Genomic DNA, 20,199 nt, shown 5'->3' with positions numbered 1-20,199 from the left:
GCTGTATGCATACGCTACATACAGAATATTTATGTATGTATACATAAAGACCTGACCAAAATCTTAAACCAGTTGAAGAATTGCCAGAATATATTAAGAATATGATATTTGTATATTTGATATTATACAATATCAAATACAATATCAATATTTGATATTTGTACTTAAATATAATATTGAAGTACAGCGATAATATACAAAAGCAAGAAGGGGGAGTTGGACAAAAAAAACCTTTGGAACTTGTAATTAAAAAATAATAATAACAACAGAGTGAAATAGGTTGGCTATAAAAGCCAAAGTGTGCTCCATATTTCCATTTTCTGTCAGGCAGTGACATGGTCATGCCCTCCTGATGGCTGAAGCTAAGAAGCTTTCTCTTGAACGTGGATGGATGGTGGAGCTGCTGAAGTTGGACGCAGTAAGACATCATCCTACAATTTTGTCAAGCGCTTGAAATGAGAAGTGAAGATGGTGATGATGCAATGCGTCTGGGTCAGGGGGTGGGGTTTGGTTTTGACTCGTCCCTGGTCTGTGTACCTGCTATTTTGACGTTGCTTTTCAGGCTTTTTGGGTTCTGTGTGTGATTGTGCTGGAAGAAAGGTCATTGGCCAAGACAAAGACAATGGTGGTGGTTTTTTTCCCGCCAGATTCTGTGGACCAGTGCCCCAGCAGCTGCTTTGGCAACGGCGACTGCGTGGCTGGAACGTGCCACTGCTTCCTGGGATTCAAAGGTCCCGACTGTGGGCGAGGTGAGTTGGACCCCTCATCATCATCATCATCATCATGGTGCTTTTCAGCGCTGATTGTTATCTGGGAAATAGAAGTGTCTAATGATTGTATTGAAGAAGGATTGTGTACGTGTATACTTTATTTTCAGTGTACTTTTATTCTGTCTTGAGTACACCTCCTGGTATTTGGTTTCTACTCCTGCAGCGCTGCACATAAAAGGGTGAAAATGTGTGAAAGCAAGCACCCCTGCTGTGTCGTCTGCTACTACTTTGATGGCTTTGATGACTACATGGTGGCGCTGTGTTTAAACCCCAAAGTGTGACCCCATAATCAGTGGGATCGACTTGGAATGTCTCCCCCAGCTCTGAAAACACCCGCTGTCACTTGAGGGTGGTTAGCCCAACGGCTAACACACCATTAGGGGGCGACCAAGCACATGTGTGTGTCATGCTTGAGCAACAACGTGTATGCTAGCACGTGTCTGGCACCCTAAAACTCCTGAAGATGCTTACATCATCACACGTCTCGCTCTTTCCCCCCCCCCCCAGCCGCCTGCCCCGTGCTCTGCAGCGGCAACGGTCAGTACCTGAAGGGTCGCTGTATGTGCCACAGCGGCTGGAAGGGCTCCGAGTGCGACGTTCCCACCAACCAGTGCGTGGACGTGACCTGCAGCAACCACGGCACCTGCATCGTGGGCACCTGCATCTGCAACCCGGGCTACAAGGGGGAGAACTGCGAGGAAGGTAGGAGATGTGACGTCATCAGGGTACTTGCTCAGGTTCACAAACACGGCGCTGTACAAGACACAAGGGTTTATTTCATTTGATTTTTTTTAAAGAAGAATGGTCCTTCTTCTCTTCTTTTTTTTCTGTGTACCAGCCGAGTAGCATCCTTTTTTTTTACTTTCAACCCAAATGTAAAGGTGTTCCTTCATCGCAGTCATCAGTGAAATGATCACTGCAAAGAACAGAACTGGAGGTGGACGTCTGTGTCTCATCTAGCTCTCCTTCTCTGCACTTGCTTCCTCCATTGTTGTCTTAAAGCGTCCTCCTTTCACAGTATCCCAGTACGACTGGGATACTGTGTATGACTGGGATACTGTGTATGACTGGGATACTGTGTACTGCTGATCCAGCAGCAACACAACGTTTTTGGCATGACGACTACTTGGATGAAAAATCTACTGAAGCAAGTCCACCATCTCCCTGGAGAAGCCTTTGTTTCCTCTGCTTTAGCTGAGAGGTGTCACCCTCGTGACGTCACTTCCACAATGAGGCTGAACAGCGAGCGCTAGCTCCTCTTGGCTGGCCCATCAACTATAAACGTTGTTTTTGCCAATGTACCGTTGGCTTCCAAAAATGGAACAATGTAGAAGATTATTCCAAACAATATACAACATATTTAAACAAAGTGGATTCATCCAGTCAGGGACATCTAAGGACCTCGGTATGTATATGTATTAAATAAACAGATGAAATATTCTATATTGTCTGCCAAGAATAGTTCCATGCACGCATCTAGTTATTCCATGACTACAAAAGTACCACATTTGCTGGACTTTGAGCAAAGGACAAATCCTGCAAGGCTTTCGTCAGGATGCCACCAGGTGAGCGTGAATATTTTTTTTCATGGAAACTGTCTGGAAAACAGTCTATTGACATTTATTAGAGCTTTGATATGATATGACATTTAACTCGTGCTTGTCCCGTCGTCCACTGAGCAGTATAGTTAGCCATGTTGGCACGGCGTGTAACTTCTTGTGCTTGTACGTTGTAAAGGCTACCAAAGTACCTGATCCGTGCAGGACCACATTCTGGTATCCATCACAACCAGACACACTTCAGTTGCCTTTTTGCTTGGTTTTCCGCTCCTAAAGGCCTGTCATGATAGCACGCTTTGCAAGATGAGAACGCGTATAATTATCAACATGATTTGGACAGCAGTCTATCAAGAACGTAACGATAATATGATAGCATCAAAAGCAATACACTTTCATTAGTCGATAGTGTTTAGCTTTGCATTTGGAATGTTTTTATATAAAAGGAATTCAACAAACAAACATCACAAAAACACCCCAATTAATATTTCCACATAGTTATGGCTTCAGATAACTCTGGTCTGTGCGTGGTGACCCTGAAAAGTCACAGCGGCGTGGCGAGCACAGCTAGCATGTCTGTGAATCCTCTCATTGGCTGCTGGCCCTTTCATTTGCGTTTGATGGCTCGTTCCTCCTCACCACGCTCACTCGCAGCATCAGCAGCATCAGCAGCATCCGCAGCATCCGTGTACCTTCGCTGGCGCCAACAAACACGCACACACACGGTCATTCATCATGGCCGGCAAAGTGATTGAGTTCCTTTTTATTTATTGTGCGGTTCATGGATTTATTGATGATGGTGACAGACCTAGCAAACTACGCTACATTGAGCACGTCCATCAGAACAACAGCAGCAACAATGGAGGAGAAGCAGGCTCCTCCTCTTCATGCTGCAGCCAAGTGGAGACTGCGGATGCTAGGACTGCAGCGTCCATCGCGTCTGTAGCTTCAAGTGATACGATGAGTCTGCTGTAACAAACAAACAAGTACTAGAAAAAGTACCTGCTTTTGTGTAAACGTTGCTTGTTTTGTGTGTGTAAACATTGGACATCTGCAGTGGTCGCCATAGCAACCTTGACCAACACCCGATACGTGGTGGTGAAACAACAAGAGTGGGTTTGTTGTGCGGAAGTTGGCCACGCCATCTGATGTCATCCCACGGGAGCTGCTCGTTCACCACGAGATAGAGGCAGCCATTGTGTTTGTCAGCTCTCATTTCAAGATGAAAAATGGCGCCGGGTGTTTGACAAATGGGGGTTTGTGACATCCCGATGCCCCCCATTCTATTTTGGGGGCGGCAGAGTCAGCGGTTAGCGGCCGAGGGGAACACGGACCAGAGGCCTTTGGCATTTTTACCTTTCTTTGTGGCGACCTTCAGCCGCCATGATTAATTGCCAGGAGGGACGAGTCTTGTCAGTTAGCCTGTGATCCCCGCGCCCCGCGCCCAGCGCCCCGCGCCCAGCGCCCCGCGCCCCGCGGCCCGTGCATATCGTGTCTGCCGACAGGCCAGGGATGGCGTTTGGGACTCTCGCCGCCGACATGTCCATGGATGTCATTGTAAAGCGAAGCTTCGCTCCCTGACCGCTTGCCATCTGCGTCCACACTTCAGGACGTGAAGTAGTCCCTGGTAATGTGATGAAAACGGAACGCCCTCTCAACGGGGCGACGTCATGCTAATTTGCGCAGGAAATGCAGCAGTGGCTTTTGAAAGAAGTGATCTTCAAACGGTGTTTAAACTAAAAGTCACGGACGCTTGCTGTTGCCTCAGGCTTTATTTCTCGCTCCTCGTGTCTTTTATTCTTTTTTTCATGGGCGATAAGTTCATGAACCGTGGCTTTGAACTTCTGCTTTTATTTCCCAGACCAGCGTTCCAGTGAAGGTATGCTTATGTCATGTGACATGTGATAGCTGCAAGCCTTTGTTAGATTTTGGTCCATCAGCGCTTTATATTGGGATATTCAGTGATGGATATCCATCCATTGTTGGATATCCAAGCATCGACCCATTGGAAGTGCTGCACAGAAGCAGGAAACAAGAAGGAACTCTCCTAATGCTAACGTTTGAGTCTACTGTGTATTTTGTCTTATTATACTCTTATTATAACCACTATACTGGGTAATATTAGTGTAAAGGTAAATAAATATAGGGGTGTTGTTCCATGACCATAGGGCTCTAATACTGTAAAAAGTGTATTTAAAAGGTCATTTTTTTCTGTATAATGTTTACTATTATGTCTACTATTTAGGGCAAAGGTGACTGTAGGGGTGTTATTTCACGTCTAGAGGGCTCTAATTATGTTACAAGCATATTTGAGTGATTTTTTTCTGTATCACTCTATAAATAAATGCGCCTTGCTTTGCCTTAGTAGGTTGTTAATAGGATTTGTATGTCTAATATGTCTTATTTTCTCATATTATGTCCACTATATTGTGTAATAGGAGTGTAAAGGTGAATATAGGGGGGTTATTTCATGTCTAGATGGCTCTAATAATGTTACAAAGCAAATTTAGAAAGTTGTCCATAGGTTTTCTATGCTGTAAGTATGAAAATATTTCATTTATAAAGCAGGAATCCAACCGCCAAATGAATTCATCACAGTTGGGTGTAGAAGCAATAAAGGAGGGAATGTATTGCATGTACTGTATTCTAGTTGCAGGCCCATAAAAAGGGTGGCTTGTAACACGCTGACTGTGTCTTTCAGTGGACTGCCTTGACCCAACCTGCTCCAGCCGTGGCGTGTGCGTGCAGGGTGAGTGCCACTGCTTCGTGGGTTGGGGCGGGCAGGGGTGCGAGAGCGCCAGGGCCTCTTGCATGGACCAGTGCTCCGGACACGGAACCTTCCTGGCAGACGCCGGGACGTGCAGCTGTGATGCCAACTGGACGGGCCACGACTGCTCCACCGGTGAGGAAAAGCACCCATGTTGCACGTGTCGTACGCTTTGGTCTTCTCATCAGCACTATTCATGCTGACTCAGCAGTTTGCTCCTAAGCTCCATGACAACATTGCTTCTGTTGCTGTTGTGTTGTACAATATACTTCACATTTTGGAAACAGCCTTGTCCCAATTATCACTTGAGTCATGCTTAGATTGCCTCCCATCAGCTTGTTATCCGCTTCTGCAAAGGAGCTCATAGGATCACCTGGACATTCCTAACTCCTAGCAACGACAGGGACCGTGCAGATTCTATGGCCATTGGCTCATTTATATCTTTAGTCCCTGATGGCAGGACGTACACGAACAATAACATTCCTTGTTCAAGAACACATCCAGAAAAGATACAATACTATCCGAGGAAACAGCAAAGGAATCCTTTTGAAAAACGACTCAATATGAGAAAAGTCACAATTGGATGAGAAGAAAAGATATTTTAATTCAGAAAAACATCTGAATTGCACAATAAAGAGAAAAGTCGGTATACTATATCAGGAAAAAGTTGTCATTTTTAAAGAATAACCTCATAATTTGATGAGAAATAATCATTTTGGAAATAGGCATGTTTGGTTTTTGCAAGACTGAAGTCATAATATATAATATAATATAATAATATTTTCAGATGAAAGTGCGGCTGTGATGTGCTGATAATCACGTCTGCCCTCCAAGCTCACAACCACCAAATCTTCCTCAAGAATGAGCCGTCCTTCAATATCTCCAACTGTGCTCACCCCTGCTGGGATTGTTGATGTTGTTTGGGTGTTGGGGGGGTAGTGGGGTGGGGGGGCAGTGGATGCTGATGAGTTATCCTCCTTCATTCTGTTCACCGTCCAAGCGCCGTGTAATACCACGTTAAGCTTAAGCTTGGTGTCGTGGCGGACGGCAAACAGCCTGCGAGGACGGCAAGGAAGCCTCTCAATATCATCTTCCTCAGCACCGCTCGCCCTTCTTAATAATTCCAAGGATCAAAAAGCATGTTGTCATGTGGATTTGGAGCAGCGTGTGCAATAAACCCACTGGCCAAAGCATTCCCTGCACGACAAACTAATCACCACATCCAAGGCAGGAATCAGGATTTAGTCATTCTTCATTGTTGCACAGCATGAAAAGCAAACACATGCTCATGCTCACACGCCACTCAATACCCATTCAACAGAAACATAGTATCGTCTATGTACCACTTTCATTCCTACACAGCAATGGCAGTACTCTCACTGGACATTTCTACTGTATTATCACGATCAACTTCAATAAAGTGGTCTTACTATGAGGAAAACGTTCTAATTGTACAACAATCACATATAAATATTGTAAGACAAAAGTAGTAATTGTACAAGAATAAAATGTTAATATTATTAGAATAAAGTAGTAATCATACAACAATAACATGTAAATATTGTAAGAATAAAGTAGTAATTGTACAATAATAAAATGTTAATATTATTAGATTAAAGTAGTAATCATACAACAATAACATGTAACTATTGTAAGAATAAAGTAGTAATTGCACAAGAATAAAATGTTAATATTATTAGAATAAAGTAGTAATCATACAACAATAACATGTAAATATTGTAAGAATAAAGTAGTAATTGTACAAGAATAAAATGTTAATATTATTAGAATAAAGTAGTAATCATACAACAATAACATGTAAATATTGTAAGAATAAAGTAGTAATTGTACAATAATAAAATGTTAATATTATTAGAATAAAGTAGTAATCATACAACAATAACATGTAAATATTGTAAGAATAAAGTAGTAATTGTACAATAATAAAATGTTAATATTATTAGAATAAAGTAGTAATCATACAACAATAACATGTAAATATTGTAAGAATAAAGTAGTAATTGTACAAGAATAAAATGTTAATATTATTAGAATAAAAAGAATAAAATCCAAGTAGATGCACATATACATGTACAAGTACTGCGTATGCCAAGAGGTTGTTTGAAGTAGAGGAGAATGGCGTATAAAAAGAAGAGGTCAGGGTGTCTTTGTGTTGTGTCAACAAAGGGGACCCCGCGTCATGAGGCATCAGGAATGTCCAAGGTAGCGGAGCGTGGCCGCCTTTCCTTGACAATAACTTCTGGATTTGTCTTCGTCTTTGTCCCCCCCCCCTTGTCTGTCCACATCCCCTTTGTCTCCCGTGTCTCCCACAGAGATTTGTGCGTCCGACTGTGGCGGCCACGGCGTTTGCGTGTCGGGCACCTGTCGCTGCGACGACGGCTGGACGGGGGCGGGGTGCAACCAGAGGGCGTGTCACCCCCGCTGCAGCGAGCACGGAACCTGCAAGGATGGGAAATGCGAGTGCAGTCCCGGCTGGAACGGGGAACACTGCAGCATCGGTAGGATGGGACGTTAGGGCGGGGCCGTGCCTGCGTGTGTTTGAGGCGGCGGGCGTGATGGGAAGGATCCATTGGAGACGAGACGGGGGGGGGGGTGGGGGGGGGAGCATGCTTAATTGAATTTGTGCAAGTCAGTCAAGCATGAACAGGTTTACTCAAGGATCTGAGGCTTGCCTTCATGCATTTTAATGTGGGAATGTGCTAAGGTGTCCTTTCAGTTGACTCATCCTCTTCCTCACCTCCTTCCTGCCCCCCCCCCCCCCCCTGCCATTTACTCCTCATTTTCTATAAACGCCACGCTCAGAGCTCTGCCCGTGCGCCCCCCCCCCCCCTTTTCCGCCTGCACAGCTTGTGTTTGCGCTACCTCTAGCCATCGTCAAAAGATGAAAAAACACCAAAGTGCACACTACCTACCTGGCAAAACACGGATTTACTGGCGTTCCCATGGCAAAGGATGGCACTCCTGCTCAGCTGGGTTCCTACCTGGCAAAACACGGATTTACTGGCGTTCCCATGGCAAAGGATGGCACTCCTGCTCAGCTGGGTTCCTACCTGGCAAAACACGGATTTACTGGCGTTCCCATGGCAAAGGATGGCACTCCTGCTCAGCTGGGTTCCTACCTGGCAAAACACGGATTTACTGGCGTTCCCATGGCAAAGGATGGCACTCCTGCTCAGCTGGGTTCCAATAGCACATCTTTCAGATTGTTGGCTAATTGGAACATTCTAAACCAGAAAAGAGCCAAATAAACATACTTTGTGGGTCTTACCTATAGATGCTATCATAGGACGCAGTCTCCGTTTTGTTTGTTTTGTTGCTGCCCTCAATCTCTTCTTGGATAAACTTGGGAAAAGCAGGTATGACTGCTCTCCCAGGGGTTCCGAGCATGCTGGCTGGATACCAAATGTGAGCATTCAAAGTTCTAAATGATAAAAATAAACACTTAGCTTTGGATGTTATTGTAGTCCACAGTCTCCACTTTGCTGCAATGCTCCCGTTGCTTCCTGCCCTCAATGATAAAAACAGCTGCCACTACTCAGACAGTACTTATTAGCATGCTGAACGGGTACATAAGGATGGATGACTGATGGATAGGCGGATGGATGATGGATGGATGATGGATGGGTGATGGATGGATGATGGATGATGGACAACTGATGGATGATTGATAGTTGATAGAAGAATATAGATGGTGGATGTATAGATGGATATGGGTGGAAGTATGGATGGAGGGAACGATGTACGTATGGATGTAGTATGCCCCGTTTGTCCTGCGTGTATGTGTACTGTATGTTCCATGTCCTGACAGCGTGAGGAGGGTTTATTTTGGGTGCAGACTTGGTTGTCAGGGTGTAAGGTTGTCAGGGTGGTGATGCGTTGTTGTGCATGTGTGTGGTTGCTCCTGACAGCAAAGGATGTTTTTATTTCTTATTTAGGTGATGATGATGGATGTTGTGAGGACTGACAGCTTCCAATGTGAGCTGGCTAAGGACAGGTTTTGCTTTTTATTTAGTTAGCGCCCCGCTACTTAATGTCAGGCCTGTCAGAAGAACTAAACGTCAAGGGGATGAGGTCGCCCAGAGGTCATGTTGCTTTCAAACGCCTGTGTGGCGTCCACGTCGACTTGTCCGCATGCTAAACTCACGCCGACCTGCAGCTTTTTTACTGGTTGCCGTGGAGACAAAAGATGACGTTGGGGTGGTTAGCAGTTAGTTAGCTAGTTAAGCTACAAATGGTTCAGGTTTATGAGCTACGTGCTAATTTAACATATTTGCTCTCTTCCTGTCTTGTCCCCTTAACGCCACTTTTAGTCGTCTGCATTGTTTATGATAGCCTTTAGCTGTTAGCGTTATGATAGCGGCTGTACTTAATGACAACAAACTAGCGTAAAACAGCCAGGTGAACGTTAACCTTCGTAACGGCGATGTTCCACCCCATTGGGGTAGCTGTGTGAAATGATGCTGACGCAAGCATCTGGCTAGCTCATCAGGAAGCTATCAGGGTGTTTATTTTATTTGCAGTATAAAAAAACCTGCAAGGTTTCCCGAGGGAAGAACCGTGGAGCAGAGCTGCTTGCTAACCTTTCCATTCCGGGCGTGGATTGTGGGAGTCTTTGTGGACTTTGTCACTCTTTGTTGGCGTTTTGTCATTTTCCTGTTTGCGCTGGAACAGCAACAGACTCCCCTTTGGGAACTTTTCTTCATCCAGGAGGGGCTGGCCTGTTTTTAAGGAGAAGTGGGGGGACCGCTCCTCAGAGAAGGGACATGAAATACCGAATGTTTGCATCTTTGCCCTCCGACTTTGGAACATAACTTGCTAACACTCTTCTAGTAGCAATAGCTTTGATGTTGGAATGTTTGTAGTAAATCCTACTGGGAACACGCCATTGTGTGTGTGCGTGTGTGTTTGTGTGTGTGTGTAGCTTTAACGCTAATAAGCATTGCATGTCTCCAAGTAGCACCATTGTGAACTTTTCACGTATGAACTAACGTATTAGTTTCTGAATCAAGTAGTAGCATGGAAGAATGGGCTAGGAGGACATAAACGTTAGCATAGATATGTCATGCTAAAATGCTAACATCGCATTGACCATCATGCCAGGTTAGCACATTGAAGAAAAAGTAAATGCTCAAACTTCCACATCTGACAGATATTTGGCAGAGCTCCATTTTAAGACGTGTAGCAAAGCCTACTTTGTGTATGCATAGATAGATAGACAGACAGACAGATAGATGCTCAAGCATGAGCCAGAAAGACAGGAAGTAAAGCCTGCCGAAGCACCACACCTACCATCAGTGAAGACGTTGCGTTGGTCCCGCATGTCCGCCCCCGTCTTACGTTCTGGCCTGCTGTCTTGCTCCTGCATGCTTATGCTTATGCTTATGATTATTATTATTTTTGTCTCTTGTGTTGACGTGCACTAACACTTTGCCTTGCTGTGTCGTCATGGAAGCGGCAGTGATGGAACGTCCCTTCTTCTTCTTACATGTCCTTGTCTTTTATCTCCTCCTCTAAGCTCACTATCTGGATAGGGTAGTGAAAGGTACGACATCCCTCCGCCTTTCTTTCCATGTCGCCCTTCTTCCATCACAAACGCCACCATCATTAACGTTTTGTCCCATGGTCACGCCGTCACCTCCACTTAGCACCTTCGCACCTGCTGAGTCACGTGGGGACAGGAAAGGGACGTTGGGGAAAAGTACAGCTGGGACTTTGGGCTCACGTGCTCTCTAATTAAGAGGTCTCGGCGGTGGGGGGCGAGGCGCCGGGCTTTTCCTTGCTTCGGTTTTGGAGGCGGTTGAAGCAGGAGAAAAGATGGGATTGCAGTGGTGCCAAACAAAGGAAGCGTTTTTATGAACAAATATCCGCCGCTGGCTGCTCATCCGTCTCCGCTTGTCCATTCCGTCCTCAATGAAAAGACCAGCAGATGTGTCCTGGTTGATTTCTGATGTTGTTCGATGCCAGCAGCAAGCGCCTTTCTTTGGGGAAATTAGCAGAAAATTGTTTTGGTTTTTTTTTTAAAGTCAGGCCTTTATTGAAATAGATTTTTGTTGTTTAGCAGTCAATTTGAAATCAGTGATTGTCATTGATCGCCGGAGAGCACACGCCAGTCTATGATTTATTATTAAACATGTTCGCCATCGATATGGAAATACCACAATATCACAACATATTACATTCAAATATTGGAAACATTATTATTCCACAGCCAAGAATGTATATTCCTGCATGCCATGATATTATATACTATATATATTATGCTAATTAGAAGTAGTATTATTTGTAGTTGAGTAATTCCTCGTTGATGATCGGTTCGTCGATTAATCGGTTCGACAATTGACCATGAGAAGTAGGATTCCTTTTTTATAAATGTAATATTTTCATAGTTACAGCATAGAAACCCTGTTGACCACATTCTAAATGTACTTTAGAGCCCTCTAGACATAAAATAACACCCCTATAGTCACCTTGACACTCATGTTACCCAACACAGTAGACTTCATAAAAGAAAGTAAGACATAATAAACCTGTCAACTACCTTCTAAAGTGCTTTTCAACACAATTAGAGGCCTCTAGTCATAAAGTAGCACACCTATAGTCAAATTGACACTCCTAATAGCCAATATACTAGACATCATAAGAGAAAATAAGACATAATGGGCATATAGAGGCCTATAGACAGTAAATAACACCCCTATAGTCACCTTTACGCTCCTATTAGCCAATATTCTAGACATCATAAGAGATGTAAGATATCATGTAAATCAATGTTCGTGTTGTTGTTGCCTTATATTATTAAGTTTATATTGAGCTTCTTTATGCATGAAGATGCTTCATTAGGCAAAAACTACATATCATTTGCCCATTATTTTTTGACAAATAAGCCATAGTCAACCATGGCACAGCGTGATTTATTTATTAATATTTCATTTTGATCCGTGATAAGAGTGAAGCTGTGAAATTGGTAATATTTTATGGTAATATTCTATGATGTATTTTTATTATTTAAGATCATTGATCTGTGGGTTATTAGTATGTGAATTTGCAGTGATATTTCCTTTGGGTTCCTCAATGAGATCGTTGTGCAGGTGAGGAATCGGCCATGATGGTGTCTTCTCTCTGCAAATACTTGCTCCCATGTTACTGCTGTGGCTTTTCTTGCGTCCCTGGCTCTCATCCTCGTCTTCCTCGTCTTCCTCGTTTTCCTTGCACCTCACACTTGATAAACTCCAACAGACTCCAGCGTTTGATATTCCCAATCCTTGATGATGGTGGTTAGGCTTCATACTAAATAAATATAAATAAACGCTGTGTTAACGCTGGCGTGTTTGCATCCTCTTACCTTTTATTCTCCATCCCATTGGTGCTTTTATGTATGGTTGCTTTAAAAGTGGAAAAATAAGTCAACCATCTCATGTTGCGTGGCTTACATCAACACTGGCAGGCCGAACAGCAACGTTTGATCCTACTTCAGAGGCCTGTTCCTAAGGCAATGAACCCACCAGGCACAGGCTTCATCACCACTCAAAGACTAGCTAGGACACCTCTAGTCTGACCAGAGGGATCTAGCAGGATTCGTCACCCCATGCTCAAAGACTAGATAGGACAAATCTAGTCTGACCAGAGAGATAAACAAGCAGGCTTCATCACTCCATGCTCAAAGACTAGGTAGGACAACTCTAGTCTGATCAGAGCGATAGACTAGCAGGATTCATCACCCCCAGCTCAAAGACTAGGTAGGACAACTCTAGTCTGACCAGAGAGATAGACAAGCAGGATTCATCACTCCATGCTCAAAGACTAGGTAGGACAACTCTAGTCTGATCAGAGCGATGAGCAATGAATCCACCAGGCGCAGGCTTCATCACCACTCAAAGACTAGGTAGGACAGTTCTAGTCTGACCAGAGAGATAGACTAGCAGGATTCATCACACCCAGCTCAAAGACTAGGTAGGACAGCTCTGGAGTCTATTTTGTTTTGTGCTCTTTTTGGGGGGCATGTTGATTAACCGCCCACTGCTGTCCTTAAATCCATTCCCCCTAGCATATGAGCCACCTGTTGCTAATTAGCATATGTAAACATGATGCTGATTATCATATGTAAACACTTTGTTGGTTATCATATATAAACAAGGTGCTGATTAGCATATGTAAACAATATCCTGATTAGCATATGTAAACAATATCCTGATTAGCATATGTAAACAATATCCTGATTAGCATATGTAAACATGCCCATGTAAGGACAGCTAAGAATGTTTCTAAGCATCTTTAATGTAGAAAAAGCAAAGCTGCCATTTTCTTAAAAAGTGAGCATTTGGGAGCAAAAGTGCGAGTATGTGATTAGTTAAGCGTGTGCATTGTCAGTGCCAGTGAATAATGACACGCAGCGCTCCTTTTCTGCTAACAACAAGCACGCCCGACGCACTCCGCTGTGTCATTATGCGGCGTTAGCAGCGTGAACGCAACCTGCTGCAGTAATAATGACTGCAATATCGACTGTGAAGAGAAGAAGAGAAGGCCTCACCTACCCACTGCTCTGCAAAGCATATTAGCAGCCTCACTGGAGCTCCAGACCATTCATCAACTTTAAAGCTCAGCCTCATTACACACGCACACGCACACGCACACGCACACGCACACGCACACACGGAACATTCACTCACGTATGCGGTGTGTGTGTGTGTGTGTGTGTAAACACATTGTGTTATCCTCCTGAATCCAGCACGAGATGTTCAGTAGAGATGCAAGCTGCAAATATTAATACAACTATAAATCATTCACTTCATTCTGATACAATAAACTTGGAATATTGACAGAAAATGTGGCAATTTTACAAGAGAAAATAGATCATTTTAGAGTAAAATATTGCAAAAAAACATTTTTAAGACAAAAATGTGTCTTTATGTGAGGAAAAAGCTGTCATTTTACAAGAAAAAGTTGTATTTTATTTTGTATTTTTAGTCCAATAAACGTATTGTGATTTTATTTAAAAAATTCAGAATATTACAAACCGACATGGGAGTAATTTGGGAAGAATAAAGTCAGAATAGGAAGTATGGTACGTGACAAGAAGGGGGCATTTTAGGTGAAAAAAGGCCAAGAATGAAAGCGCTGCTGAAGTTGTGTTGGGGGGCGTCCACCGTGTGTCTGCTTTGGCCCTGGGGTGTCCTGCTGGGTTTGACAGTCTTCTTGTCCCTGCCTGCCCCCCCCCCACAGAGGGCTGTCCCGGTCTGTGCAACGGAAACGGGAGGTGCACGCTGGGTACGGGCGGCTGGTACTGCGTGTGCCAGCTGGGCTGGAGGGGCGGCGGCTGCGACACCTCAATGGAAACCGCCTGCAGCGACGTCAAGGACAACGATGGCGGTAAGAAAATCAAGACTGTGTGGCGTTAGGCATGTCAGGCAGGAAGCTCCCGGGCTCCTGGTCTGGACAAGGCTTCAGACATTTGAAAGCACTCAAAGAAGGCAGTTGGCCCAAGCCCCGGAGCCTGAGCCTGCCCCAAGTGGAGACACCCACTGCGGCCTGGAAGCAGCCTCCAGCGCCGCCATGAGCGCCCCACCGTCTGCGCTGCCCTCCAGGCCGAGACATGACTTCCTCTTCTCCACAAATCACCGCGACCATTCACTCGCTCTCCTGTGATTTAGCTTTTCACCCGACCGTGGGCACCATGTGGCCACTGCAGCAAAGTCGGCATTCCATCATGGCGTTGACTGATCACACTTGTTCTTTGTCAGACGGCCTGGTGGACTGCATGGACCCGGACTGCTGTCTCCAGGCCACCTGTCACAGCACCTCCTTGTGCGTGGGCTCCCCGGACCCACTGGACATCATCCAAGAAACACGGGTGACATCGGGCCAGGGTAACCTGCAGACCTTCTACGATCGCGTCCGCTTCCTGGTGGGCAGGGAGAGCACCCACGTGGTCCACGGCGCCGACCCCTTTGACGGAAAGTGAGTAACTTTTGGTGATCTTGTCTTTGGAAAACACGTTTCGTTCACTGCCGTTTCAGTTCAGCTTCTGCTGTGCTCGTTTCTTTTTGAATCGCACTTTTAGCCAACATTAGAAATCAATTGTCCTTAAATGCTGATTAAAATAGAATTCCATCTTATTATCTTAATATTATCTTATTATTTAGCCACCTATTTATTTACAAGATATTCTTCATTCATTTCTATGTAGATGTAAAATAATGCATATTTTTATCTTATTATCTTTTCATTTATTCCAGTATTACTAAGTATTTTTACATTCATTTGTTAATATTTATTATTTATTTTTTGTATTTTTAATGAATCAATAATAATTTATTTTTAATTATTGATGTTGATATTTTTCAGTTTGTACCATTATTTCTTTCTATGATTTATTGAGTAACGTAGAGTTTTATTTCTGAAGCTATGATGATGCATTTCAGAGGGGAAGCTGGTGTTGGAAGGATGCGTTGTTCCTTGGGAGGAGGGCAGCTGGGTGGTGTAATGGGGGGGGGGGGGGGTCAGCTGTATGGAAGCATGATGGACAGCTGATGATGGACAGAGAGCAAAGCAGCCTGCAGCGACGTATTCTCATATTCATGCATTGTGATGACTTGTACCCTAATCCATCTGAGGCCCCCTCCCGGAGGCGGGCCGCCGCCGCCGCCGCCGCCGCCGCCGTTCTGCAACACTTTCATTCCCAACAGGAAGGCTGTGAGAGTCCCTGAAGACTCATCCGCCTCGCTGCGCCTTTCTTTCCTGCGCGGCTCTTCATCTTTAATCGTTGGCGCGACTCCGCCACCTGATTTGCATCCCGCTTGCATCTTCCAACAAATCTCAACACAACCCAAAAAATCATTTTTTCATTTTGACTCTGCTATTAGCATTTAAAAAATGGTGTAAAAAAGACAAAAGTGAGGAGAAAAACAAATAGTGTTGTTGTTTCAGCCTTCCTGCGCTGAAGGTTAAGGCGTCTACTCTTTTATTTTTAGTGCACCTTTGTTCTACCACAAAAGATTTATTTTGAAAGCATCCCAGCTCAAGTAGCAACATTTTTTACCGCGCATGAGGTTAACCTTACCTGACAAATATTTGCCTGCACGGTGTTATATTTAGCATGCTGACATACAGTTTCATCCTTCCAAAGCTGCCAGGCTTTCACACTCACACCCTCAACATTCATGCTGGGAAACCTCACTCACCCTCCTTTATGTCACACACCCCGCCACCATTTCCATCAATTCCATCGTAATAAGCACAATAGTTTCATAGTTACAGCATATAAAACCCCTTTATGACTTTCTAAATACAGTTCTAACAAGATTAGAGCCCTCATGACATGAAATAACACCCCTATAGTCACCTTTACCCTCTTATTATTCTTTGTTTCCATCACGTGGGCAGGCTATGGGATCACTGCAGGGACACAACAGGCGGACACAACAGGCGGACACAACAGGCGGACACAACAGGCGGACACAGCAGGCGGCCGCTGCTCGCATGGCGAGCTAGCAAGCTAACTAGTTAGCCTCTTTAATATCTTGTTCTAATTAGAGATGCACAGGTATGTAGTTTTTTCAGACTGATACTGAGACTTTCTACTTCTCAAGACCAATCTGATACCTCATTGGATGTTTTTTTTAATGATGGTGACCTCGGATAAGCAGAAGAAGATGGACTGATGCATTATGACGTTTTTAATGAAATGGAAATCATTTTTTGTAATATTTCTCATGAAAGTGTTTTTTTTTCCTCATAAAATATACTTTGGCATATTATCATCGTTATTGTAGATTTCTTTGATTGCAGGAAATTATTACGGTTTTGTAAAATGTTGGGACTTTTGGGGTGCAGTTTGGCAAAAATGCAAGCCGAAAAACCATTACCATTATTATGCATATGCAGTATACTGTATATTTTTTTCATTCATTCATTCATTTTCTACCGCTTATCCTCACGAGGGTCGCGGGGGATGCTGGAGCCTATCCCAGCTGTCTTCGGGCGAGAGGCGGGGTACACCCTGGACTGGTGGCCAGCCAATCACAGGGCACATATAGACAAACAACCATTCACACTCACATTCATACCTATGGACAATTTGGAGTGGCTAATTAACCTAGCATGTTTTTGGAATGTGGGAGGAAACCGGAGTACCCGGAGAAAACCCACGCATGCACGGGGAGAACATGCTATATTTTTTTCAGTGAAAATGTAAAATGTGCTGGCATGAAAGCTTGTGATAATATAAATTATTTATATAATATTTATATTAATTTTTTTTAATTTACATTAATTATTTTCATTTTCTACAATGCAATTGCAACAATTCTATGTAAAAATGTGTTTTGTAATTTCTTATTCAATATGTTCAAACTGCTGACCTTTTCCTGATGAGACTGTGACCTTTTCTCATAGCTTCAACATCTATTTTTTCTTGTCAACCTTTTTGTCATATTCAGACTTAGTAACCTTCCAGTATTATGTCTCCATTACTTCTACTTACTACCGTAAGGATGTTTCTTGCTGTAGGTCTTTTTGTAGGATTGCAATGAAGCAGGCGGTGTTGTTGGCCAATAGAAGGACTGAGTTGGTGGCAGGAAAGCTAGCTTCTGTTTTGGTGGGCATCTGCTCCACATGGAAGGTTGGTGTTGGTGAGAAGCAGCCTGATGTGACCCCTCCCTCCGCGTCCCTCCTCCTCCCTCCGCTTCCCTCCCCCTCCCTCCGCTTCCCTCCTCCTCCCTGCTACCACCTCCCTGCTACCACCTCCCACCTCCCTGCTACCACCTCCCACCTTGACATTTGTGCACCACTCAACAAGCACTCGACATTTGCGGCGGGCGGCTGGAGTGATACTTTGGGTGCTGTTGGGTCTGTGTGAGGAGGAGGAGGAGGAAGAAAGGCGGCCATGAATAAGTCAAAGGGAGAATCCAGAGATGAGCTGTGAGGCTCACCTAAAAATATCAGTGCCAATCTATTATTCATGCCTTGGTGCACACCGCCCCCGCCCCCGCCCCCGCCGCCTGAGCCGTTATAACAGCGGGAGGGGGGAGGCTTGATGGGCCCCACCAGGAGCACTCTCAGCACCTTCTTGATGGGGACCGTCACCTGATCACCTTCCCATTGATCCCGCTTAACCGCTTCCTCGTGCCGCCAGACGTGTCGGAGCGCCGCCTCTGATGTTTCTCACCGCAGAAAGCTGAAGAGGTGTCACCCGATGAAGCATCAAAGCTCTCTGCTCTCCACCGCCACACCAGACGCTGGCCTGGCGGGCGTGGAAGTCACAGTAAACGCCCACTTTGGCTTTCACTGAACACATTCATAGCTGGCCTAGACGACACCATCCACTCCAGCCGCTCACGTCTTTACCTTTCTTCTCAGCTCCTAAGAACATACAACCGCCATCAGCTCCACCTCCTGCGTCACCTACATCATCTCCACGACCTCCACCACCTACTTCACCTCCATCAACTCCACCATTTCCATCACCTCCACCATCTACGTCACCTCCATCATTTCCATCACCTATGTCACCTCCATCATCTCCACCACCTCCATCAACTCCATCATTTCCACCACTTACGTCACCTCCATCATATCCACCACCTCCATCAACTCCACCACCTCCATCACCTCCACCATCTACGTCACCTATATCATCTCCATCACTTCCACGACCTACGTCACCTCCATCACCTCACTCAACTCCACCACCTCCATCACTTCTACCATCTATGTCACCACCATCTTCTCATCAGCTCCACCACCTACGTCACCTCCATCAACTCCATCACCTCCAAATCCACCACCTCCATTATCTCCACCATCTATGTCACCTCCATCATCTCAATCACTTCCATCACCTCCACCACCTAAGTCACCTCCATTAACTACATCACCTAAGTCACCTACGTCACCTCCACCACCTACGTCACCTCCATCATCTCCATCACCTATTTCACCTCCATCACCTCTACCACTTACATCAGCTCCATCAATTCCATCACCTCCGTCACCTCCATCATCTCCATCACCCATGTCACCTCCATCACATCTACCACTTACATCAGCTCCATCATCTCCATTACCTACATCACCTCCAACACCTCCACTACCTATGTCATTTCCATCACCTCCACCACTTACATAAGCCCCATCAACTCAACCACCACCTACGTCACTTCCATCATCTCCATCACCTTCACCACCTACGTCACCTCCATCATCTCCATCACCTCTGTCACATACATCACCTCCACCTACATCACCTCCGTAGCTTCTATCAACGACATCACTGCCATCACCTCCATCACCTCCATCCAGATTGAGCTAGCATATTTAAACTACTGTCTGGTACTCCATGTTAGCAGTAATATTTCTAAGGTGGCGTGTTCCAAGTTTCTCAAGCAAAACTTGATCACTTTTTAGAAGACTTTCCTCATTTTCATGTCATCACAGCTCTTGGAACATCAAGCATCATCTAAGACCACATGTTTACATTCCATATCCTAGGCTCTCTTTCACTTTCTCTCTATCTCTCTCTCTCGGTCGCCCTCCTTCTCTTCGTCTCTGTCTTTGCCCTGGTCCCAGTCCCAGACGGTGTGGGGTATCTGGTGTGTGCTTTATGGAGGAGATCATGCAAAAGACGGCTTTTGACTTGTCATTTTTCAGGACAGGTCTCGCTCTGACGGAGACGTTTGTAATCCCTTCACGTTCCCTTAGCTTCTGCAAGCTCTATTTGATGTCAATATTGAAATCATTTGTCGTGGCAAGGAGGAGGAATGGTCTCCCTGATGGCATGGGGACGGGCAGGAAGGAGATAGTTCCACGTTTACGCTTCCCGTACTGAAAGCAAACGTGCAAACAAGACCACTGGCAAAAAGATGGGTTATCTTTGCTGCTAATTCTTGACAAATTGACTTTGTGGGACTATCTGGCCGCCTGTTTACAGTACAGCCAAGGTCTGATGAAGGGGATCTGACCTCATTAGCATAAAGGCAGGTTTGGGGGGGGGGGTGGCAGGAGGTGAATGTTGTAGCCTCTGGTAAGGACAAGCTGAGGGCTGCTGCTAATTCTTTGCATGTTTAAGACCCAAGGCCATTCAACACGGCAG

The 20,199-nt window shown here is 44.9% G+C and overlaps 1 protein-coding gene across 11 annotated transcripts in view; it reads left to right on the top strand.

Annotated features, from left to right (window-relative positions):
* The window catches only part of tenm4 (teneurin transmembrane protein 4), a 156,639-nt gene that overhangs the window by 82,640 nt on the left and 53,800 nt on the right, over positions 1-20,199 (top strand). For 6 of the 11 annotated variants that reach the window (XM_058080913.1, XM_058080912.1, XM_058080909.1 and 3 more), the window contains 7 exons: positions 648-749; positions 1,278-1,472; positions 5,028-5,228; positions 7,427-7,612; positions 10,630-10,656; positions 14,334-14,480; positions 14,852-15,068. In XM_058080913.1, the coding sequence (XP_057936896.1) occupies positions 648-749; positions 1,278-1,472; positions 5,028-5,228; positions 7,427-7,612; positions 10,630-10,656; positions 14,334-14,480; positions 14,852-15,068 (1,075 nt within the window). The remainder of the gene's footprint in view (positions 1-647; positions 750-1,277; positions 1,473-5,027; positions 5,229-7,426; positions 7,613-10,629; positions 10,657-14,333; positions 14,481-14,851; positions 15,069-20,199) is intronic. The other 5 variants (XM_058080915.1, XM_058080914.1, XM_058080911.1 and 2 more) reach the window with 1 other exon arrangement.

Source organism: Doryrhamphus excisus, chromosome 8, assembly GCF_030265055.1.
Source record: "Doryrhamphus excisus isolate RoL2022-K1 chromosome 8, RoL_Dexc_1.0, whole genome shotgun sequence".
Classification (NCBI taxonomy): Eukaryota; Metazoa; Chordata; class Actinopteri; order Syngnathiformes; family Syngnathidae; genus Doryrhamphus; species Doryrhamphus excisus.
The sequence above is the reverse complement of the archived record's forward strand: the minus strand, read 5'-3'. Positions and strand labels throughout refer to the sequence as shown.